The sequence below is a fragment of the Solea solea genome, chromosome 4 (assembly GCF_958295425.1).
Source record: "Solea solea chromosome 4, fSolSol10.1, whole genome shotgun sequence".
Taxonomy (NCBI): Eukaryota; Metazoa; Chordata; class Actinopteri; order Pleuronectiformes; family Soleidae; genus Solea; species Solea solea.
This window is the reverse complement of record NC_081137.1, coordinates 6,826,921-6,852,331: the sequence shown is the minus strand read 5'-3', so window position 1 is coordinate 6,852,331 and position 25,411 is coordinate 6,826,921. Positions and strand designations below refer to the sequence as shown.

The 25,411-nt window shown below is 44.1% G+C and overlaps 1 protein-coding gene across 1 annotated transcript; it reads left to right on the top strand.

The window, feature by feature from the left end:
• LOC131458078 (neuronal tyrosine-phosphorylated phosphoinositide-3-kinase adapter 1) lies at positions 1–25,411 on the top strand. Its single transcript, XM_058626782.1, has 7 exons — positions 1–578; positions 14,527–14,774; positions 19,469–19,836; positions 20,163–22,148; positions 22,340–22,585; positions 23,305–23,411; positions 24,465–25,411. Exons 2-7 carry the CDS (start codon positions 14,587–14,589, stop codon positions 24,894–24,896), a joined length of 3,327 nt encoding a protein of 1,108 aa, XP_058482765.1. The 5' UTR covers positions 1–578; positions 14,527–14,586; the 3' UTR covers positions 24,897–25,411.

Sequence of the window (25,411 nt, the reverse complement as noted above, 5' to 3'; positions counted from 1 at the left end):
CTCTCTGTCTCCCACCCTCTCTCTCTCCCTCTCTCTCGCGGCTGAACAGACATCATGTTTGTTTTGCAGAGGTCGAGTCGGGGGCTTTTCTCTCTCTCTCTCTCTCTCTCTCTAAATGAAAACACAGCAGGACGACGATGACGCCGCCGCCGCCGCCGCCGTCTCACCTGAGCGTCTGCAGGGCAACATTTTGTAGCGTCGCATTGAATCGCATCATGGTCGTTCTCGGTCAGATCCTCCGACAGCGGGCTGCCAGCACCGAGCTTCGGTAGCAGCTCCGCGCGCAGCGTGCTCTGCTGTTTATCATAAAAATGGACGGACTCTCTCACGTCAGGAAAAGGCGTCAATCCGGCCGATGTGCGTCTGAATAACTGATTTTTTCTCTCTCTCCCCTTTTTACGCGTCAATTGACACATCTGGAGAGGGGAGACATATTATTCCCCTCGTTTCCCTGCCGTCCACTCAGACAGCTGTGTCATCAACAACCGGCGTGGTTTTGTTGTTGTCTGATTTTTTACGAGCCGGGGCAACTGGATATTGGCTCATCTGCGCCAGCCATAGGCTACTCAATTACCAAGGTAGGAATCGCACCTTCATTCATTTCATGTTTTCATGTGTGTGCGTGCGCCATAAAAGCATCGCTCCACTCGCTGCGCCGTGTACACCAGCTGTCACAGTCAAAACACCTCATTATCAGAGAGAAATATGACGCTGGGTTGCGGTGGAGAAGTCGGGGCCTGCGCTGTACCTGCTGCTGGATCTCTCTCCCCCTCTCCCTCCCTATCTCTCACGCCTAACTACTAAGACATGCGGGGTTGACAGTGAGCATCTGTGCGCGCACGAGCCTCATGATTCAACCTTGAATCCTCGCGTCTGTAAACACGAGGCCCCCCAAAACACAGGGTGGATGAATACAAGTTCAGTCGTGACATGCCCTGATAAATATTTCACCAAAAACAAACCACCACCACCATCATCATCATCATCATCATCAGCTGACTGCATGAGTGTATAGTGGTGCTGATGCTGGACCAAAATAACAGCTGTGGCAGTTCAGTGATGTGCACGAGGCCGTGATGGAGAGCATCTGCGTGTTTACGCTGTAAAAATCGGGAGTGTATAAGCTGTGTGTGTGTGTGTGTGAATGGGCGGTATTCCTCTGATGTGTGTGTGTGTGTGTGTGCACGCGCAGCCAGGTGAGGATGTGTTGGCGCGTGTTTGAGGTGCAGGAGAGGCGTCTGGATCAGGGACAGCCACATCATCATTTTTCTTTTCTTTTCTTTTTTGGAAGAAAAACAATCAAGTGACGTCCAAATTGCCGCAGTATCCACTCTTTAAACGCATAAATGGACCATGAGGCTCCAGTGGAGACACATTTACGCGTCGGTAGTGTTGTAGTGGTTGTACGTCCACCACCACCACCCCACCCCACTCGTCCCACCCGCCCCTTCCGCGGGCGTGACAGTCACTCCAGTCGAGCATCACTCCCCACTGGGAGATCTCATTCACCACGCGCGTGAAGCACGAGGCTGCAATTGTAGTTATTTCACGCAGAGCTGCGTCCACCTGAGTGGATTTAGATATTGTTTGGAGGTTTATACTGAAAGGACATTTTTATTTTGACATATCAGTCAGTCTGTCATGAAGGGTTTGGGCACATAATATGTTTGAGGGCAAAAAACAGCATTTCTCACATACATGAATAATGCAGGTGGAAATATCATGATTCCTCTGTAGGGATGACTCACTGCCATCGTGGACACTCCACTATCACTCAGATTAAAACTAATCACCTGTCAGTCTTGTTTGACCTTGGAGGTGAATGTGTAAAAAAACCCAAAAAACACATCGGATTTAAAATGAGGCGTTTAGACCAACCAAGATGCTGATAAACAGGGCGTGATGTCGGTGCCGTTCAGTGTAAGTGTGAGCCGGTACAGATAGAGAGGGAGAGCAGCTGTGACTGTGGGGTCAGTGAGTGCAGGCTGTGAGCCACACATACTGTGCGTTGTGCCTTGAATGCAGAGGAAAAGCTGGGCGCACACAACTTGTATAGTAAAAGCTCCGGCGGGTAACATTTTGGAGGGTTTATTGGCTCAAATTGAATATTCCACCCTTAAGTATGTTTGGATAAAGTGTATAATCACTTTAGAAAAAAAATTAATTTGGTTTTTGTTGCCCTTAAATGTCCTCTAGGGAAGGCCCTCGCTGCACGGAGACTGTCATCCTGCCATGTCATGTTTTTACAGCAGAAAAGCAGCTCTTTGTGCGTTTTATGTCACACCCAAACGAGGAAGAGCAACTAATATCTAGTATGTGAAGGCTGCTGTAGTTCCCTGACGTGCTCGTGTAAGCGGGAGGGGTTGAGTGGAGTCCCACATTTGACACGCTTTTCCACTATACAGTTCGAGCGCGACTCGGCTCCGCTCTACTCGGTTTGTTTCGCTTTTCCATTAGTGACGGTACCTGGTACGTGGTGCTTTTGAGATTCCAAGCGAGCTGAGCCGATACTACAAAAAAAGTGCCATAAACCTTCCACACTGGGCCTTTAAGTGTCAGTGTCACTGGTGCACATTAAATACCGTCTGTGGATCTGCATGGTCAGGCTGTGTAGTACTGTGTGGAAACACAGGGAATGTGGGTCACTGAGGATTTATCAGCCCAAATCAGAGAGTCGAGCTTTTTAGATAATGTAAAAAATAACCACATTGTTTGTCAAGATGCAACGGGACTAACCCTGCATTGGCAGAGCTCACTGTTTGTTGTGTTGTTTTGATAGAGAAAATGAAAATAAAGCCACTAGTGTTTTCAACAAAGGAAAGCTTGAGGTTTTTTTTTTTTTATCTATGAAGAGGCTCTTGTTGTCAGTGCTCATTGTGCCCGATTCCTAAAAAAGGATGGGAAATGTGTAGTTTGAACAAAGAAATACACAAACATACAGAGTCCAGGGAGGGCGAGGGAGGGCTAATGCATGGCCAGAGAGGAGAGCAGCCGTCGGGGATGGAAAACAGGGATCGAGCCGACTGATGGATGTGAGACAGATGTGGCAGATGCTGACATTTTAAGTCCATTTCTCTCGCTGAGTGAATACCCCATGTCTGCATGAGCAGTGATTGCTTTGTTTTTGTTTTTTTATAATTTTTGTGCCTGTGGATTTCCTGGAGCACCCAAACAGAATGTCTCCCTGGAAATCGAGCAGCAGCAGGTCAATAAGTTGGTCAAAATAGTAATAATAATAATAATGATAATAATAAAAGGCTACTGTTGTGCAGCTGTGTTGCTATAGTTATGTTTAGCTTTGTTATTTTTATTCTAGGACAGAGCAGGTGCTTCTTTCCTTCATTGATTCTTGAGTGTGTCAGCTCTGGGACAGATCAGATATAATGAGCATGTGAGGGACTGCTGTCGTTTGACTAATGGGAGATTTTATTTTAAACTGCATTATTTGTTTCAATTGTTGACTGTAATTAGAAGAAATCTGTATTTTAGCTATATATACGTTTACCACAAAGGCAATTGGAGTTTTGCTCTCGCTGGTTTTAAAGTATTATAACTACTTACATGCTTCGTAAATATAACACGAGTCAAGGTTATTAAACAGGTCACCAGAGCTGAAGTTATTAGTCATTTGGTTGAATTCATCAATTTAATAGTGAGAAACAATTATTCTGAGTATTGATGCACTGATGAAATACTTTGCACAGACCTAAGGGCACTGAAATGTAGGAAAGCGTTAGTGGAAAGGAGTGAAACGACTGCAAGTGTTTGCATCTTTTGTCTCGGCATTACAAACTTCAGTTTGTAAACCACTAACTCTCCTGCACCAATGTCCATAGAGAAAGTCGTTGTAGCTCACAGGGAGACAGTCAATTTATAAAATTTGTGTCAAACAAAGGATTTTAAACACGGCTTCCATCAATAAGTTCAGCAGTGGATCAACGGCTCCTGGTTGCCATAATTAAAATAAAATGACTGACGTGTTCTTTTGTAGACCTAAGCAGGCGTTTTATGAGTTGAGCTTTTTTGGTAAGTGGCTGAAATCGGTTTTCCCTTCTGTCCTTGCTGGCAGCCATGTTTTCAGTGACAGCTGATGTCAGGGTCCCAGCGCTGGTTCAAGAAAATGTTGACGTGCTCGATGTCCCATACCTCCATAAAACCACACGTCTAATGAACCCAAACTGTCCCTTTAATCTCGTGTCCTAACTTCCCATCAACTTCAACATAAAAAAAAAATATGTTCCCTGTGAATCAAATGAACTTTTTCCTGACTCAGCCACAGTGGTGACTTTTTAATAGGTCTGAAGGTAAAGGTTGCCTCTGGTGGCTCCTTGATTAAAGGGCATGCCATTTACTAGCCATGTCCTGGGTGCAAATCCAGTCTTGGACATTGTTAGATGTCATCCTCCTTTGTCTTTCCTCTTTCCTGCCTCTTTACTCATGCTGTGCAAAAACAAAAAAGAACTAAACCCCAAAACTGCAAATGTTTTGTGTCTCAATGAAGAAGTTAATTATGATAAAGAAATTCACTTTGCCTACTGTAAATTATTGTCATGTTGTCTTATGGTTTTCCTTTTTCTTTTTGCTGCTGTATCGTGATGCTACCTGGACGATTTTCGCTCCAGACTTTAAAAGGTCGTACAGCCATGTCTGTTGTCAGACCCTGTGATCTCTGGGCCAAATTAGCCAGAGAAAACCCCAGACTCAATCTTCCCTTGAAATGCTTTTGTTGTATCTGTAAGCGTCTTACGCAGCACCCGGTCCTCGTTGCAGTGTGTGGTCAGGAGTAATGACGTGCGGGGATGATATCCTTGAGGCGACTCGTCTTTGTTCATTTCCTCTCAAAAATAAATACAGTTCCGAGCCAGCGGTTCGTCCTCTCTTGTTGGCACGCTGGTGTCAGTGTGAAGTCACCGTAATCACGAAGATATTAGCAGGCGCTAATGTACTGGTCATGGCAGTAAGTTGCATGCTGTGAAAAGTTCCTATATATATATATATATATATATATATATATATATATATATATCTCATATTCCATTAAACACACCGACCTTCTTTTCAGTGTCATGTGAATCCACGGGTCTGAGACTGATGTGGAGCGTAACGATCTTTGGCGTTTCTCACAGTGGTGTAATTCATCGCCCCGCGACATTCCCGAAAGGTCACAGTAACAACACTGTGTGCATTAGACGAATGTACACAGTGACTTCAGATACATTTACCCATTGTTTTTTTTTTTTAAATCTACATACCATCCCTTTTTATAAACCATTTAAACAATAAAGCATGCGCCGATTGCATTTTTTTCTTATTGAACAACCTTGTAAAATGTGTACGTTTCAGTATTTGATGATTTAAGCTAAAAAAACAAATCGGACTGAAAATTGACATTTTCTTTGCAATTATTGTCAAATTTACTAAAGGACAATTAGAGCAAACTTGACCCAATGATCTCAAATTCAAAGAAATCAAACTGCCTTTTTTTGTATATATTGGAAGCCAGACATCTTCTCACTGTTGGAGTTTTAAACAGTCCTGTAATCAATATGCTTCAATATGAGATGAATTGACCTATAAAATCTGAAAAAAATCTGACCTATAGGAGGAGAGATGATGTTATTTTTTTAAAAAGTGCTTGAGCTGCCATCATCTGCCATTTGCCCCCACTTAGTCCCCACTGTTGATGCAGCGAACAGCAGGATTGACGGGAATAGGAATTGTTCAAGTGAGACTCGGAGCAGAAAGCCTGTCAGTCACACCTGTAAGGCCAACAAACCCGTACATGTTCCACTTCCTCGAGTGCAGACTGTTAAAATGCTCTCTTAGTGATTTTCAAAATAAAACCAAAAAAACCTTCGCGGCGGCAGCGTGAAAAACCAGGGACTTGTCAGAGAAACTCTCCTGTTCTTTTGCTGTTGCTGTCGTGCAAGTGAACGCACCATAAGAGACATGATATAATGAGATGAACGAGTGGGAGTGTTGTGTGTGTGTGTGTGTCATTGTGCTGTGCAGCCTACGCTATATGACTCGCTTATCTGGGGATTGTCAGCACAAAGAGTAGGATGATTTAAATGCCGGGCGACCACTCGTGTCCTACCTACTGTACCTACCTGGTTTTGCAAATCACACCGACGCTGCTACTTCAGCTCTCAGTCACTTATTACAGTTACATCAGCACGATCTGCCGTGACAGTTCCAGCGTCGTTCTATATGTGCTAACATTTTCATTTCTAAATTCTGTGGCTTTCAAAGGGAATTCCGAGCAGCAACGCTCTGCAACCCGTGAGGCAAATCATATGTCTAGTTTTCAGTGATGTTCAACTGATCCCGTATTTCACCCCCGGCTATTGGACTTTGCTTAATTTGTTGTTGAATAGTTTATGAGTTTTGTCATGTAGGGGCAGGGACAGCCTGCGGGAGGTTATGATGTTTTTAGCTTTTTAATAGGTGAATAAAATAAAAGCGCCGGAATTAGTGCCGGTTGTTGTGAAACAGATGCAGCTTTGGTTCCTATTCTTTCTCACTGACCAAGAACTTTGTGTTACTGGAGACACATAGGCTTTATAAAGACGCATTTACAGTGAATCACCTTGCTAATGTGATTTGTCCCAGTTGTTGTTGAGCATTTGTTGATTTGCTGATTAAATTTAAGCTGAAAATCTGACATTTTCTTTGCAATTATAGTCAAATGAGGTGCTGTTTTTATGTCCAGGTACTTAAAAGAATCGTTGTTGCTTGACAACAAAAGGACGAGGTTCTTTTTTGGCTTTTTGGAAGCCAAACTGCTCCTCACTGCTGAGTTATAACAGCATTTCTCATTGTTCATATCAGCATTGTGCACTTAATTGCATCCCAGTCCAGTGTATTCAAGTGACAACCAGTCGCGACGTCAACCATAAGAATCGGAAGCCTCAAGAATTGGGATTTTACCATGTTGGCAGTCAACCTGAAACCTATGATACAATATCAGCGGTCAGTCACACTGGTGTCCACTCATATGTGCCGTTTTCCTCCAAATGGGAACATAATTCAGCAATATAACATAAGTAGTGAAACTAGTGATTCAGACCATTAACTCCTCAGGAAACTGTTTACTGACGTCCTGTAAATCAAGTTAAAATTCCTTTCATGACTAGAAATAAACTTGAACCGAACAACCTCACACGAGGACGGACAATATTGCTGTGTAATCCACATCTAAAAAAAAAAAGAAAGAAAAGTGAGAGAGAGAGAGAGTCAGATCCTGGTTAGAGAGGGATACTGGCTCAGTGAAGCATGTGCAGCTGTGGAGAGGGAGCTCGTCGCCTCATGCACAAGCACGTGCGTGCAGGGGCTTTTTCAAAGCTCTCTCTTTTCCCCACAGCACTACACCTTCACTGGGTCTCGGCAGCCCAAATACAAAGATCAAACGGAAACGGAGGGAATGCAAACTGGCCAAACTGTGAGCGTTTACTCCCCGCGAACTGCTGAATAATGTTTAATAACCCCTGCAGAAACATTTGAACACAGTGATTTTCCACATCCGGCGGCAGTGCTTATGCCTACACGCGTTCTCAGCATCCCAGCACGAGGCGTTCCTCTGGTTCAGTCGTCTCGTCGTCCCTTGATTCTGTGATGTGATGCTGTGTGTTTTTGCAGTTTTCTTTAATCCTCACGCGTGCAATGTTGTTGGAAGGCGCTCGTCGATCTATACGCCGGAGAGTGTCCCTGTATGCTAAGTGCAGTGGGTCACCTTGGTAACTGCAGATTCCAGCAGAGGATGATGACGGCAAGGGCAAACATGGGTCAACTTCTGGTCATATCTTTCCAGACCTGGGAGAAACTGGTGTTACATTACTAAGTATGGATTTACCTGATTGCAGGTTTCACTGCAGCTCTTTCCTCTCTGCATTTTGACACTATTTACAATTCACACATTGGAAAAAGGTGTTTATTTAGGCAACACAAGCCGAAAGATAATGGATTCTTTTGTTGTCAGAGATAAACATACAGCATTTCTGCAAGTTTTGTTGTGGCCCGAGGCTGTGTCCTGGTAGCGCAGGGCGAAGGGGAGGAGAGAAGGCCTTTTTTTTTTTTTTTGATGGATATTTTTGGTTGCAGTCGATAAAACATTTAGTGGTCACTCAGTTTGTACAACGCTGAGGAGAAGAATGCAAAGTCGGTGTGGCTTTTGACCTCCCAGTTTTGGGGCTTCTTTTGTTGAAGCAAAAATGACGCCGCTTGTTGTTGTTAAGGTTTCATTTGGTCAATGTGCTCGTGTACATACAATTCTGTTTACTTCATGCTCAAAACATGAGATAAGATTTCTGCAAAAACGCCTCCTCTCCACCCCCTGGCCTGGAGTGATACATCAGCTTCTCCATCGTCGTCCTCCTCCTCCTCCTCCTCCTCCTCCTCCTCCGCCTCCTGTCCATTCTCATCAGCCGCAGGCTTTTCACTGCACAATGCAATATTGTCGAGCATTCAACACACAACAGCAGTGCATAAAGAGAAGTTCAGGCTGGATGTTGTAGCAGCAAAATAAAACCCCCCAAAAAATCACAATGATCTTCAGCCCAGAGGTAGAGATAGTGACTTCTGGTTTTAGTGATGCACAATATCTGTCTCTTCTTATCCCAGGCACACATCAAATATATGTTTAGAACACAGTGCCTCTCGAGCTTAATTAGTAAATCTGAATAGCAACAATCTGCTGAGATTAGAGGAGATTAGAGGAGTGTTTTAATTATATGGGTTTTTGTTGTTTTGTTTTATAAATCACACGCTGACAGGTGAGGAGGTAAAGTACGCTTGAGCTTCGGCCTACACCTTTTAAGTCTATTTCTTTATGTGCACTTTGCATTGCCGTAGTTACGCGACAGTTTGTGCTATATCGGAAAAATCCCAGCGCTTTCTGAAAGCTGAGAAGTTGCACGTAAAAGCCAACATGCGGTTATTACGGTAATTTCACTCGTACTGAATCAGTGTCTTTGTCGCCAGAGAGGAGAGAGTGGGAAGAACACCTGTACATATAGTTTCCATTTATTGGCCTGTTTTTGCACATTGAGAGACAAAGAAACATAGAGAAATTTCTTTTTTACGTTTTATGCTGTTCAAATTTCATTTGTTTTCATTTTAATTAACTCTTCATGCAGTAAATTGTGAATAACTGCCAGATATTGGAAGTTATTCTGTAAAAATGGGCAAAAGCACTAAGTTACAGGACATTCTTTGGTCCTTTTATGGTTAAAATAAACAAAAAAAAAACATTTTGAGGGTTAGGTGTAAATCCATCACTTATTGTTGTTTTACCTTCATATTTTGTGTTGTTTGGTTTCATATTTACAAATACAATATTCTCCTCAACAGGAATTTAAAAATGCCATTTGTTTGGAAAATGTTATTTTATAATTTATTGTTATTTGTATTATTTCATCATGTCCCCCTAGTTGTGCATTTGGACGTGAACGAGCAGATTTCAGCCAGATGTTGCCTTACTGTCACGTCATCAAGGTCATAAGTGAAGGAAACGTATCCTCTGTGGGCCTCGGTTCTCACCACTGATCCACATCTATTCTCTGAACGCTGGTTTTGCTTTGGCAGCCATTTAACTGTGATGAAATTGTGCCGCCTGCTATGTCACACCAGTCTCTGGTGTTTACAGCTATTTTGTAAAATAAAAAGTGGCTCAGGATTTCTTGAGAGTCTTAAATTAAATAGTTTTCATTTGCCCGATCTATAGGGTTTTTCCCTCATGACAAAAGTAAAAGCACTCATGATTCAGAGTTGCACCTAAAGTGAGATATACATCTGTCAAAGAGAATAATCTAATATGATAAAAGCATGTTTTGTTTTCTTCAGTTTGACAGATATTGTGACGTATCGCTACATGATTATCTTGCATGATATTGATTGACACAGAATTGTTGTTATTATTGATGTCGTATGCAGAACCGTCAAATATGAAAAGACTTGTCTGTTACTTTCATTAGTCGGCTCCACATGACTCTCGCCTTGCAACGTTCCCCCCGCTGCACACAGGAAGTGATTCATTTTATGTCTACACACATGGAGGCAACAGCAATATTGCGCTATAGTAAAGAGAGGCGGCTGAAAAGTCAGTCAGAAAACAACAACAACAACAATACTCGATGCATTGTCTTGAGAGTGTGTGTTGTGGCTCAGGTGATCACTGATCAATAACGATAGCAAGGTTGTTTGGATGCGAACACACACACACGGGTGCGACGCTCATTTATAATACATGATAATACATGAGCCGCGCTGTTACGTGAGCATCAGTTGCACCTCCAAATGCAGCGGCAGTGAAGTTTAAACCCGAGTTTATCGCGTATGATGAGACTGACATGCGGCTTTGTGCATACTCAGTGGCTAAGGAAGAGATGCATGGCTGACAGTGTTGCTAGGAGACCACACACAGCGACTAGTGTGAGAGGCTTGATTTCACCTCCCTCCCCCATTCTTGTAGTCTGGCTGCCTTTCACTGTTTTTCTATCCTCTCTTTCTCGCACTTGCCTCCATTTGCTTATTCCCTGCCTAGATGCTTCCTGCCATCATTCTGTTGTATTTCCAGCCTAATCCCGTGTATCTTCGGCCTTGTTACGTATTCCCTCTGTGACTCCATTTCTATTTCCTTCCTATTTCACTGTGCCCCCTTCTGTTTCTTCCCTCTGCCTCGGCGTCTCCTTCACTCTCTTCACTACGTCTCAAGCTGCTTATCCCTCTCGTGAATCGTTTTTTGTTTTTTTTGTTGCTCCGTCTCGTAAGCTGCTCCCCTCTCTGCCTCTCTCATCTTCAGTCCCTGCTGCTGAGCTGCATCGCCGTGTGTGGTTCGAGTACGGCTGTCTGTGGTCAACGTTTGCATGGTGAACATATATTGATGTACAGTGTAGGAGAAAGTGAATTAGGCCAAGCTTATGTACAGTATCAGTTATATCATGCAAAATCTCAATCTTAACACTTTATTAATCCCAGAGGAAAACGATGTAATTATATATGAAAAGTAACCCAATTATCTCTAACCATGAGGTTATGTTTTGGGTCGTCTTTGTTTTGAGAAATAAAGGATGACGTTTTCTGGTGACGCAGATACAGATAGATTCTTTAAAAAACAGTTAGTTTACGACCTTGCGAGATAGTGTACAGAGTTTATTCACTCTGTGGGAAACTGGACAGCCTTATTCAAGGTCTGCGCTTCAGAACTAGTGCTTTTCTCGAGTTTGCTCTTTCATTCAGACCTGAAAAGATGCAAACTTGTTCAGGAGTTTGGGAGGAAGACGGTGTCTTTCCCCTTCCTCCCATGTAAGGGTGTAATCTGAACTTTCATAAAGCATAAGAAAAACATCAAATTCATGTCACATTAGATGTTAAACACTGACATGAGGGAGAAAGGTTAATGTATAACAGTCCATTGGCAAATGTGTGTATTTCGTATAAATGTATTGGAGGAGCGTTGGCATATTTCACTAATATCTTTATGGATGTTGGCAAAACACTAAGGTGTAATATAACTCCAAAATAGATCAGTGTGCATTTTCAATATGTTATGTGTAGAAATTGGCCCTACACTAAGGCCAGGTCCAGTCCTGTGTGCCTGGGCTCTGCGGCGTTACGGCCTCACCCCCAGTGAGGTGCAGCATCGCCACTGGAGGTGGAGGCTGGAGGGCAGAGGGCTGCAGCAGCACAAAGTGTTCCAGTCAAAAAAAGAAAGAAAGAAAGAAAGAAAGAAAAATCAGTGACAGTGAAAGATCTGAGCTCGAAAATTTTCCGTTGATAGTAATCTGCATCGATCTGACCAGTTAACACACGCTGAAATCAGCCGCTGAGCATTTCAAACTGCTGCTCGACACGCCGAGCGTATGCATGTGATCGGAGCACATAGGGAATTTGTGTATGATCTGTTTGCTTATGTGCATGAATGATTAGTGTGCAGCACTGCATGCAGATCCAGTCATATGAATCATGGCTCCATCTGCCTCCTTGTTCTAATGAGGGGCTGAGGCGACTCCTGACCCTACAGATGCTCCTGAAACAACCTGCTAAATGCTCTGAATGTATCAGTGTGTGCTGCTTGTTTTTTGCTTTGTTTTGGTTTTTGCAGCCGCTTGACGAGACGAGCCTGTCTGCAGATGCAAGACGGAGGGATTGCGCGGTTCTTTTGGCTCAGCTAATTGCACGCCAACCCACAGCATGTAATGCGGCAATTGCAGGGCTGCCTGCTCAGCTGCCAGATCCCAGAAACCCCCGAATCAAAGCTCCCGCTAACGAAATCCTAACCTACAGCCGCAGCTTCCTTAACCTAATTAAAATTGAGCCGGCAAAGCCTGGCAGCAGCAGTGTGGTCGAGGCTGTGGTCAGACCTGTGGGCTACAGGAATAGCAGTAGCCACGCTGACACACACACTGAGCTGTGACAAAAGGATCACGCACAGTTACACAGCTCAACATGCTGCCATGCCCAGGTGAAAGTGCCTGGTGCTGTTACTGTGGATTTTCTTTTTTTTGGTAAGGGATTTTCTAATAATAGTAAAATAAAGCTGTATAGTATATGGGATCATACGATTTCTAGCTATATTGCTGGGAAATGTAAATGTCATGTATCTTTTATGGCTCCTTCATGCGTGCGTCCTTAGACAAAGATGCTTTCAGAGCTCATTACATTAGACGCACACGCAGTTTAATTACAAAAGAAATCTTAAAACGTGGTGGGAAGGGTGGGGTGTGACCTGAAGGGGCACTCATTAACTTTTGGAGTGGATCACATCAGGGAGACCGCACATAGAGTGCTAATATGAATGAATAGGTCTATGATTAATGATCTGGGGTTTTTGAATCACGACAAGTATAAGTAAGAACAAAAACAGGGTGTGTTGTTGTTGTTCTCGGTGTTTTACAGCAGTTGGCATCCATAATCCTGCTTTACTGCTTTCATCTTCCCTTTCTTTGCAGCTTCTCCTCCTTCACTCGGCTGGTTTGAGGGCTAAATGGCCCAGTATATAACATTCAGGAGGTTTTATTGGCCAACATTTAATATAGCGTGCCGTAAGTATGCCATCTTGCCTCATGTCAACAAAGGAGGAGGAGGAGGAAATGAGTGGAAGAGTTAAGGGTGTTGTGAAAAAGTGTTTACATCCTTTCTGGGAAGTCCATCATAGTTCCCTGTGAGGGTGCGTGGAGGAGGAGGAGGAGGAGGAGGAGGAGGAGGAGGAGGAATCCCCTGTTTGTTGCAATCTGCAGTCTCACCATTAGATGTCACTAATTCTCACACCCTGGTGTTGGCATAGATGTTCGGCTCTTGATGCTTACTTGACGATGTTAATGCGCTTTGAATAAACACCAGTGATAACGCTTACAAATATGGTGCTTTTCCACTCTACAGTTCCAGCACGGCTCGCCTCGGTTTGATATGGTTTTCCATAACTATAGTACCTCCTCAACGTGGGCGGAGTCATCATAGCACGGCTGCATGAAACTGCACGTGACTTTGTTTTATACGCGACATAAACAGACGAGTGACTTATAAAGCAGTTCTCTTTGGTGTACTGAATTATTAGAATCAGTTCATTAAAAAGATTCACATATAGTACTCAGCTCGCTTGGAACCTCGCCAGATCAGGTACTAAAAAAAAAGCACCAGGTACCAGGTGCTATCTATGGAAAAGGAAAAAAACAAAATGTGCCTGAACGGTGCAATGGAAAAGCACCAAAAGTGTTGCATCGTTCTGTTCAACAGAAATCACCAGAAGTTACACACTGCAGCTTTAAGACAGATGTTGTGACATATTGTCTTTATGAGATACGGTGACCTAAAACATAAATGCATCATATGGAAGTAAGTCAGTTTTGTTCAGTTCACTTCAAAACAAACTGATGCCAGATGCAGTGATGATAACGTTTCAGTGTCGACTACTGTTTCTATTTACGATGAAAAAAAAAACACACTCTGGAAACACAGCTGTGCTTTTTTTTTTTTTTTTTTTTTTTTTTTTAGCCAATTGCATTGCGCGCTCACATTCACCACCACGAAAACACAGTCAGTGCCTCAGATATCTGCCCCACAACAAGCCTGACTCCTCATGGGGAGAGCGTGAGTAGGAAGTTGTGCATGCGCTACATATGACAAACCACATCACTGTCTGGCTGCAGCAGACTGGCTGAGCTAGACCATCATCGCAGGGCCTGCAGCCAGAGACGCTGCAGCTGAGTTACTGCGCTCACTCAAATATTCATAACTGGATTAATGAAAGAAAAATGGGTTTATGTCATACACTAGAGGTAAACGTAAACAAAAGCACGCATCATGCATCTCTGCCATTTGGACTAATGGGCAGGTTTGTTTGTGATATGCCGTGACTCCTCTAAAGTTCTCCCACTAGTTTGGGGGTCGATCGTTTGGGTTTCATCGTGTGTAGCCACATAACGAAGTAGTCGGTGTCAATGTTGTCGGCAGCAATAAGGCTGGGAAACTGTTAAATAGGTTTTTAATGATTAATGAGCTGCAACATTGCCCTTGTTTCTTCTTGTTTAGGTGAGTCGGAGGAGGCTGCCCGTGCCGTACGTCCCCTTCTCCCGAGCCTCCTTCTATACCATGAGCTCTGGCTCAGCCCAGGATGTGGCAGTCGAGAATTTCCTGCGTGACATAGAGAGGCGAAGCAAGCGGCTGCACTGCGCTGTGACAGGGTGCGAGGAGGAGCGACCCCGCAGCGACATGAACCTGCTGTACCGTAAGAGTCGCTTGGACTGGAGGCAGAGGGACCAGGAGGGAAGCAAAAAGAGGTGAGAGGATGAGCTCGCAGCAGCATATGTGGGATTACATGCGAGTACAGTACAGTGTGGATATAAACCTCTTATCTGGCATGAGTGAGTTTCATTTGGAAAATCTGAATTCTAAGCGCAGTTCCTAAAGTCGTCGGGGTTTCGCCTGAATCTTGAGTATTGGGCGAATCTGCATAACAGCCGCTCATCATGAAGTGAATGTGTTCTGTAGATGAGATAAACTACTTTATATCAGAGGTCAAAAATGGAGACAGAACCACTGCAACAGGGCATTAAATAGAATTATTGCCTCATTTGTCTCAATGCATATGTGATTATTTTGCCCTTACCTTACATACAGTATGTTTATCAGGGGTTCCGACCTTTAAGGCATAATGAGTCCTCATGTTTTATTAAACAGCATTATACAGATGTGGGTTATTTACTCCCTTAATGGTTCCGCGAGGTAATGTGGATGCACATTAAAGTACTGCATGTACCTGTACTCTGCACAAGGGTTTACAATGTTTGCAGCTATTTCTCTACTGCGTGTTTGGCAGTAGAGAATATTGTTGCATTTAAGATGAGGTATCTGAGGTATATTTTACACATTTTACATGTGAAAGGTGTATTTGTGTCTATTAAAGTGTGTGATGTTGTGCATCTGGGGGGACAGATAAGAGACGGACAGTCCAAATGAGAATCGGACTGCAATTCACCAAATTTCCAGCTGTGCCAAAGAGGATTAAAAGCATATTCTGACTGGCAGTGGTAATTGGAGGCCCTTGTGTTGGCTGCAGAGATCAGCGTTGTGTTGGCTGCAGCATCGAGCCAGCGGAGGTGTAGGGCTGCAAATGGACAGGACATGATGAGCAATGAAAGCAGAGCTGAGTGGGGCCAGAGCAGCAGAGGTGAGAAGCAGGACATGGCCAGGGATGATTTGGAGCAGAGCAGGGTCAGGGATGAGGGGGGGGACAAAAGGTTTGAAACCAAAAAGGATTTGAGGCAGGACCAGAACAACTCCAGAGGCGGTGAGAGAGTACAGGGAGACACAGAAAGCTGTATGAAGGGCACCGATGGATAGTGTAAGGTTTTGAGACTAAAGAAAAGACTAAATGTTATAAACTAAAGGTGAGTTTTCAGACTTTTAAAAATACAGATGGGTAGACAGTCTATTCCCAGTGGTGGTGGCCGATTATTAATTCTCATACACAGTTGTGAGACAAGTGGACTCAGGTGAGAGTGAATAACTAAATAAAGCCTTCGAAATCCCTTAAAATGAATGAATCTTGCACTGCTTTATCCTCCACATGAGGGTAGAAAGGCAGGGTACATCAATTTAGAGTATCCAATTTGAATAATCAATCCCTTAAAATCAATTTAATAAGTGCTATCTAATTTTATAAATTACAAATGTAAAAACTTTACTTTAACTTTAACAGGTAAAAGTACAAAGAGACACCTGCAACACGTTCAAGACCGAAAATATTATACAAGTCACACTGTTCTTGAAAGGTTCCACAATTAGCGTGTTAACAGATGAGGCCGGGTGTAGACAGAAGAAGAAAATAAGTTTGCCATTTTTCATTGTCAGTCACTTCAAAGACTCTGTTTGCAAAATGTTTCACCATCTTCAGTATGAAATATTGTAAAAAAAAAGACTCAGGGGAGTCAGGGGAAATGTCGGTGAGTGCGTTAGGGCCGTGGGTGGAAACATCAAACCCTTAAAAAGGAACATTAAAAGTGAAACTTCTCAAGGTTTACCAACCTGGATACACCGAATATGTTGCTGTTTTGTCTTGTTATCTCAGAAAACCCACCAGGGGAATTTATTTGCTATATCCAACCGGTAATATCTAAACCATGTGTCACAACACTTCAGTTTTATTAGCTGAATGGTAGCTGAATATGAACGTGTTCGTTATTTTGTCCAGTTTTATATGTCATGAAGCTTAAAAGTTGTGTTTGTAGGCAGACAAAATATAGTATTGCTTTGCTTGAGATGTTCACACCTGCGTGAAGATTATGTGGGTTGTCAGAGGCTTTAGGGACAACGACCACCATCAGATTCTGGCAAATAACACTACAATGATAATATTAGACACATCCATAGACAGATTTACTGCTTTGATTTCCTCTTCATTTTCCTTCAGGTACACAAGAGGACTCGAATCAGTTCCAAACCTTTCTAGAGACAGTCCCCCATAACTTAAGGCAATCAATTAGTGTCATGTAGTGTGTCAGATATGTCAGTAAAGTCCAACAGAATGAGGGCAACTTGACTTGAATTCAGCTTTTTAAACTTTACCCACTTTTAAACTCTGCCCCAAAAAGGTAGATTAGAAATAGGACAGGAGCTGCTCGGGGCAAAAAGATCTTTACTTGATGTCTTCAGCAAAAAGCTTCTTGGATTATTAGGGGGGGGGAGAGAATCAGTGGATAATCTTTGATTGGCATTGGATTATCATTCTCTTTTTTTTGGTGCTTATTTGGATTCAGAGTACTTGTTTTGGTCCGTAAAATGTCAGAAAATGTTGACGCTGTGTTTCTCAAACATGGAAATGACGACGTTCTCAAATGTCACGTTTTGTCCACAAACTAAAATGATTCCGTTTGAATGATTTCTTTGTTCCATGGAGTAAAAGAACCAGGAAATATCCTTCATCTGCTGACAGTGCCTGTGATTTTCATGTCGACAAAGCCAGATGTGACTACAAGCACTTTGTATTACAATTTTGCATGGAGGGTGCTATATAGAGAGAGTTTGATGTGATTTGAAGTATGGCACTTGTATCCCTCAGTTCAGTATTATGTGTGGAACACAGTGAAATAGTCCCACATTCAACACACAGAATTATTGATGTGCTTCTGGTTTTGCTGTGAAGTGGATTGTTACCTTCAGTATTGTTGCTATACTAAGCTAATGCTGAGTCTAGTTTCCTTATTAAACATTTAAAAAAAAAAAAACAATATACCATATAAAGTGTTATATTCTCATCTAACTATTTGGCAAGAATCAAATAAGTGCATCCTCCAATTGCTGCAGATCAGCAGGTTAATCTTAGGTGTGAAGATGTTCAATTTCTCTTCTGCCCAGAGAAGACGGAAAAGAATAAGAACACTTCAAGGTGCGAGAAGGAACCGCTCAGCCTCTGTTCTGGGCTAAATTTGGACGTGTAGTAAGTGTGTCGATTGTGAGCGAGTCACAAGTGCATCTCCACCGTCGCTCAAGGACACAAATATAAAGATGCAAACGCACTCTTTTGACTGTAAGATGAAATTGTCTTGGGCTCTTCCTGCTTCATATGACATTACGATGTGCTGCAATGACTCACTTGCATGTAACAATCAAGCATTTGAGATGTTGAATTACACGCTTGGAGACACAATTTCTCAGCTGTGGATATGCAGATGTGTGTTTGCTGAGATGGGATCAACACACGCTTGAGACTTCGTCTTTTACCTTACTTTGATGTGGAGTTTTTTTTCCAGCACAGATGCAAATCATTTTCCTCACTCCTGTGATATTTTACTTCTGTCATTTCTGTAAAAAAGTCTGTTAAATTGGAGTCGACCTTGTCTGTTCCCAGTTGCCTTAAAGGCCACTGGAATTTTATTTCTTCCAGTGTCACTGTGAAGTGAAGCAGGAACTCAGCATGCAGGTCAACAAACGTCACCGTTTGTAATGTCAACAACCGGAGTCACTGACACGTGATGTGTGAACTGTGCTCAAGCCCAGTTTTCAGCATCAGTACCTTTCACCGCCAGGCCATAAATGAACAACAATCGGTTTTACTTGAAGGTCCAGTGTGCAGTGTTGTAATGTAACAGAGTACAAATACTTTGTTTGCCAGGAATTGAACCCACACCCTTCCAGCTGGACTCGCCCATGGCTCAACCCTAATTCCTCACTTTTTTAACACTTTTACTTCTTAAACTTAAGTACATTTTATATCAGAAAATGACTTTTGATACTTAAGTACAGTAAATGTCATATACTGGTAAGATACTTCTACTAAAGTATCTCTTTTAGGTACTTTATACAAGAATGTATAGTAATCAACAAGATTTTTGATATATAAATAAATATATGAAAATAAATTCAAACAGTCACCATGACAGATTATCGGCGAGCATGTGGCATCTTACTTTGATCATGGAATAAAAGGCATGCACTGGGCATGTGTTTTTATGTGCTGCTGGGAAATGAAAATTCGACTGTTGTCACTCTGGTAAAACCCTGCAGATTTTCACCCCTGGTCACTTTTATTAATTGCTGTGGGAGTTTGTGTCCATGATGGTTTCAAAGACATGAAAATCCCAACTACGCCCATGGTAACAGATTAAACGCTCCTCGTGTAAACAGACTGCAAATGTGGGCCCGTGGACGTAAAGATATACAGTAAATAGGGGAATTGCGGCAGCGCAGTGCACACAGAGACAAGGGAATTGACTTCCTAATTGAATGTGCTTGAAAAGGCAGCAGATGTGGAGAAAATTCAGATGGAAAGATATGTGGCTGCGAAAGATGGAGGTGTCTCCAGGGTTTTCCCTTTGGCCATAAAAGCCCTGCAGGCGTTTCTTTACAGGAGAAAAAAGAGCAATGTTTCATGTCCAACAAGGGAGTGAAAGAGGGAGCTGAATACAAAAGCTACTCTATGAATGTATTTTTCCACACCACTATGATTTCTTGTGCTTTGATATTTTTCTTGCAGCTCCACTCAAAATGACCCTTCAGCGACTGTTGGCAAAGTCCGTGACTTGGCTTCTTTCCGCCGGCATTTCCGCATGGGTTTCATGACCATGCCAGCTTCCCAGGACCTGTCCCCTCACTCCTGTGCCTCCGCCATGGCGCCACGCTCGCAGTCCTGCCACGCTGTCGGCGCCGGGGATACGAGTCTAGAGAACGGAGATTATTCTGACACCCAATCCCAACACTGTGGCCGCTGCCCCCCAGCCAAACCCAAACGTCACCCGACCACTCGCCTCAGCTCCTCATCCGCTGACAGCAGAGGACCTCCAGAGACGCCGCCACCTCCTCCACCATCTCACTCCCAGGGCAAACACTCAGAGAAAAAGAATGGTAAGAAATGGTAGTTCATATGCCTGATTCTACACTTACTGTAAAATGTACAGCTGTTTTCTCTTGCTATTATTTAGTGCATAATTAATGCAATTTCACACTAGATTTAGCAGTATTTTCTTGTATAAATACTATATTTAACTATTAATTACGCTTTACATACCTATAGTAATTGCACAATAAAACAAACACAAAAAACACCTTACTATGTTGTAAATGGTTTAAGTTAGAGTCTGTAAAGCGATAATGATGTAATTTATTGTGAAATTTACAGTTAAAAGCCTATGAAATCTTCTTCTTGACTTGAATTTTCTTTCATCATATAGCCATGAAGAAATCCGACTCTGGAGAGATTGGAACAAAGAAGGTGCCTCCTTTAAAGCCCAAGAGAAGTCCCAGCACCCAGCTGTCCTTTGACCCACTTCCTCCACGTGTGCCTCCTTCTTCCACATCCTTGCCTTTCCAGGCTGCAGACTCTCAGATTCAGACAGGAGATGGCGAGGATGAGCCAGTCTACATAGAGATGGTGGGCCAAGTGTTCACCAGAGACAGCCAGACAGCCACCCCCCACCCTGTCACCCCTGTGGCCACCACACCTGATTCTGACTCAGACCAGAGTGAGGCCATCTATGAGGAAATGAAATACCCGTCCCAGGAGAACAGAGACTCGCACAGACACCTTCCCACCAAACATGAGAAACTTAAAACTTCGAAACACTACCACGTCACTCCCTCCTCGTCCAGCACCTCCTCGTCTTTGCCACGCCCCTCCTCCTCCTCTCCTTCCTACTCCAAACCCAAAGCTACTGTGTCGATCTCTCATTCGTCTCCTCTGCCTTCCTCTGCATCCTCCACCCCTGTCCCCCAGGTCCTGTCCACTAGTCCACACACACCACGCGCTCCTACTCCTTACCTGCTGCAAGGGAGTAAATCTGAGGCCGAGTCCAACACAAAGATTCCAGCTCCTTTCCCTAATCTTCTACAGCACCGGCCTCCGCTGCTTGCCTTCCCTCAGCCTGCGGCTGCCTCAAGTGGAGTCGGTGTGCAAAATAAAGCGTCTGCATCTGTTAAAACATCCAGTGTGACAACTCAAGCCAGCATGTCCTCCTCAGCCTCTTCTAATCTTCCTATATCCCTGTCTGGCTCCAAGGAGTCGTCCTCATCGAGCCAGCAGGACAAACACAGCAGAGACTCCCAGTTAGGCCCAGCTCCTGGTCTGAGAGCCAGGAGTCACTCCACACCTCTGCCTCCTTCCTCCAAATCCACCTCCCCTTACTCCCATCACCATCACCATCCTCACCATCGCCCCTCGCACTACCATCACTATCGCAAACCAGACAGGGGAGACTCTCCTGCTCCAAATAAGAGCGGCTCACAGACTTCCAGCCAGGCCACAGTCCAGACCCAAACCTCAAGTACAGGCAGGGAAGGCAAGTCTGTCAGCTTCCTCTTAAAGTCTGATAAAGGAGAGAGGGATAAAGATAGGGACAAGGACAGGGACAAAGATAGGGACAGAGACAGGGACAGAGACAGAGACAGGGACAGAGACAGAGACAGGGACAGGGACAGGGACAGGGACAGGGACAGGGACAGGGACAGAGACAGGGAGAGAGAGAGGGATCGGGATAGAGGCAGAGACAGGGACAGGGAAAGAGACAGAGACAGAGACAGAGACAGAGACAGAGACAGGGAAAGAGACAGAGACAAGGAAAAAGATAAAGACAGGGAAAAAGATAGAGATAAAGACAGGGATCGGGACAGGGATCGGGACAGGGATCGGGACAGAGATCGAGACAGGGATCGGGACAGGGATCGGGACAGGGATCGAGACAGGGATCGAGACAGGGATCGGGACAAGGACGGTCCACGTTCCTTACAGATGGATAGTGCTACAGCCAGTAGCAGCCAAATATCTCAAAGCAGCACCAGCTCAACCCCTACTTCATTATCCTCATCCCATCGTCCTCATTCTCGCCCGCACCTTCGCTCTCACACTCCGCACGGTCTGCCGGCGTACAAGCCGCCCTCTGCAGACAGCCCCCTGCTGTGGACTTACCCGTCCAGTGGCTTTCGGAGACCACCAGCTTATGACAGTCTGAGAGGAGGCTCTCAGACGCCGTCCCTGCAACAGCCATCGAGTCTCACTGGTGTAGGTGAGGGGTCATCCAAGAGTCATCTCGGGCCTTTATCCCATCATTCAAAAGTCGGCTTCATGCCTTGGGACAGCAGTGCCAACATAATGGCAGATGAGGGGTCTTACTGGCCGATGACGAGGAAACTGTCCTTCAGCCACGGGAGCAGAGAGACAGAGAGTAAGTCAGAGCTCATTTTGAATGTCTCATTTAAAGCTAGTGTGTCACTTTAAATACAGCATTTTAAAAGACACAGCGAACTATAATGTTACATTATTTCTGTTCATGAGGAGCAAACAGAGGCAGAATAATAATAAATATCACTAGGTATTCTAATTTTTAATTTTTTTTAAATATTCATCCTATCTCAGGGGATGAAGGGCGTGCATGGAATGGAAGTGCTGACGCCCTGTTAAGGATGGATAAAGACGAGCTGGGGATGGGTTCTCGAGGAGGACACTCAGGCATCCCAGTGCACTTCAGCGGCGCCACCAGCAGGGCGCCTGGTCACAGTGAGTCCTTGGCTGGTGTGGATAACAGCCGAGGATTCAGAGCCCAGCTGCCCAGAGCAGGACTCCCTCTTCCCTGCCAGACCTTCCCTGCTTGTCGCAACGGAGGTAAATACAAGTCTTCATCGTCTTTTTACGCTGACATAGCTTCTAACTCCTGGGTCCCATGCAGAGTGAAATGCTGCATTTAAGTCTGGATGGGAGAGTCAGAAAGAGAGACCATGGCGCAGTCACCAGTAGCATTCACTTCCTGACTGGTTCTTCTTATGATCATAACTCAAATTATCAGCTACGAACGAAAAAGCTCTGTTGACATATACTCTCAGTTTCACCCATAGGTCCATCTCTCAAATGAATCAAATCAAATAATAAATACAAGTTATCATATGGCAAGAAAACAAGAATATAAATAAAATAATAATAAATGCAAATGTATGGATAAAGCAGTAGAAAATGGCGGTTCGCGTCCCTCCCACATGTCCAAATACATGCAGCGGTTAATTGGACACTCTAAATTGGCCATAGGTGTGAGTGTGTTAGTGAATGATTGTTCATCTCTATACTGCATGTTTGTCCTGTGATGGACTGGCGACCTGTGACCTGCCCTGTGGAAGACAAAGTAGTAGATAATGAATGAATGAATGAATGAATGCATGAATGAAAAAAATCAAAGGACCCTGGAAGTGAAGAGGTAACACAGGAGACACTCTTATACACAGGGGCACCCACAAAAATGGACAATAGGGATCCATCCAGTGTTCCACTTCCCCACTACTTACAGTATATTCCAGTGTTCTCATTAGGGGGTGATGTTTGTTTCCTTACAGAAGTGGGGCGGCTGGGCCGTTCCTCCTCTGCTGCTGGAGTGAGACAGGTGGGTACAGGAGACGTCCAGAGGCAGAGCAGTCTACCAGCACGAGAGGCCCTGAATCAGGTGAATGTTCATTAGAATATCTACCTCCATAACCGTGGACTCTATTAACTTCATTCATGGGCGATTGGGGAATGAACATTAATATTACTCTCATTATTACTTCCCTTCCCTCTTAGAGACACTGGTCTATTTATAGCCGGCAGATATGCCCACTGAGCACAATGAGGCTCTGGCCTGCCTCAAAAGAATAAGAGCCACAGAAGTACATGACATATGTTATGAGTAAATGAGAATAGCAGATGAGAGAACATGCTGTGCTGTGTTTTGGTGAGATGAGCTGCAGTCATTTTGCCCAGATTCTGGCTGCATAGCAAGTGCTGACGCAGTTAAAGTGTGCTGCAGAGACTGTTTGCATGCGTCTGGTTGACCCTCCCTCAACCCGTAAGAGATGAAGCAATACTGCATCCCGGTGGCGGACTGTAGGAACTGTAGTTGCATTGAACATTTGAGGTATGTCTATAAACCTCGAGGGGTCATTTGGTTCAGCGCCAGCACTAAAGACATGGACAATACATGTAAAAATAATCAAATACAACAATTAATAGCAATTTTACGGTTGTAATTTACCAGGCTGATAACAGCCTAACAACATGCAGTGGTTTACTAATGACAATACAAACAGGACAGGCTTGAGAACCATAGGTTTTCCACTTTAACTCTTTCACTTTAAGACTTCTAGATCAAGTTTGTTAATCGTTGTTAAAAGTTACTTGTTTTTACAGTGTTGTGTTGTGTGTGTGTCTGTGTGTGTTCTTGTATTAGTTGCCTCTTTAGGAACTTTTCTGCAAAAAAACACTGACCAGTAGTCCTGAAAAAGGCAGAAAAAGTGAAGTTTAGGGCTTAGATTTGAATTATGGTGAGGTTAAGGTTTTGTCAGGCATTAACATTAAGGGTAGGGATAACAGTTTGTTTAAGCTGTGTTTACAAACATATACATAGATAAAGTTTTAGATATATACATATATTATACACACACCCTGGAGAATGTCTTATGCATTCATAATTTGTAATTTTCTTTTTACATGTGTCAATAAATCATGAATCTGTTTCCAGCTGCATGGCCTGGCCCAGCCTCAAGCCCCCTGCAGTCCCAGCAGTCCCAGTGTGTCTCGGCAGCAGCAGCAGCTTCAGCTTCACCAGCAGCAGCTGCAGTTAAAGCAGCAGCTCCAGCAGCTTCAGCAGCAGCACCACCTGCAGTTGCAGTTCCAGCAGCTCGCCCAGCTGGCACAGGGACAGCCTCCTGTCGGCGGAGGCACCACCCCGTCCACAGCGCAGACGCAGAGGGACGGCAAGCTGCTGGAAGTCATCGAGCGTAAACGCTGCCTGTGCAAAGAGATCAAGGCCCACAGGCGTCCTGACAAAAGCCTGTACAAGCAGGACAGCATGCCCATCCTCCCTAGCTGGAGACGGACACCTGAGCCTCGAAAGACTGGCACACCACCCTGCCAAAGGCCACAAGCAGTTGTGTGGGACACGGCGATCTGAGGTGGACAGGCCAGCAAGTACAGCACTGAAGAGAGACAACATACACACACACACAGAGATTGTTGAGAAATGAAGCGATGAGGGTTGAAACGGGTCCAGTGACAGGAGTGCTCTTTGAAGGGTTTGTGGTGTGACGGCTGCCACAGAGGAACGAGAGATTTGAGGCCGCGAAGAGGAAGAGGGTCTGCTCGCTCTCTGACTGCGTGATAAACTGAATGGGGTCAGTAGCGAGGGTTAATGGAGACTGAACTCAAACACAGATGATGAAGGAATTACAATCAGACTAATCAATGTCTTACTCAGCTGATTTCGCTCTCAACTGCTGTACATGTTAAGTCGACGTGTTCTAATTGCCAACAAAGTTTTTTGCCACAAAACGCCAGAAATGAAATCACCAACCAAACAATAATGAGTGTGATGTTCTCTGAGATTGGTGTTGCCAAATTTTCCTCCTGACTACTTGAGACATAAGAATCATGTACTTTCTCCAGCACACAGTTGTCCAACACACGAGG

Bases quoted from the DNA above. Each gene is read 5' to 3' on its own strand.
- LOC131458078 (XM_058626782.1), top strand. From the start codon at position 14,587: ATGAGCTCTGGCTCAGCCCAGGATGTGGCAGTCGAGAATTTCCTGCGT. The intron at 14,775-19,468 runs GTGAGAGGATGA...TTTTTCTTGCAG, and splicing joins CAGGAGGGAAGCAAAAAGAG to CTCCACTCAAAATGACCCTT. The intron at 23,412-24,464 runs GTGAATGTTCAT...ATCTGTTTCCAG, and splicing joins CACGAGAGGCCCTGAATCAG to CTGCATGGCCTGGCCCAGCC.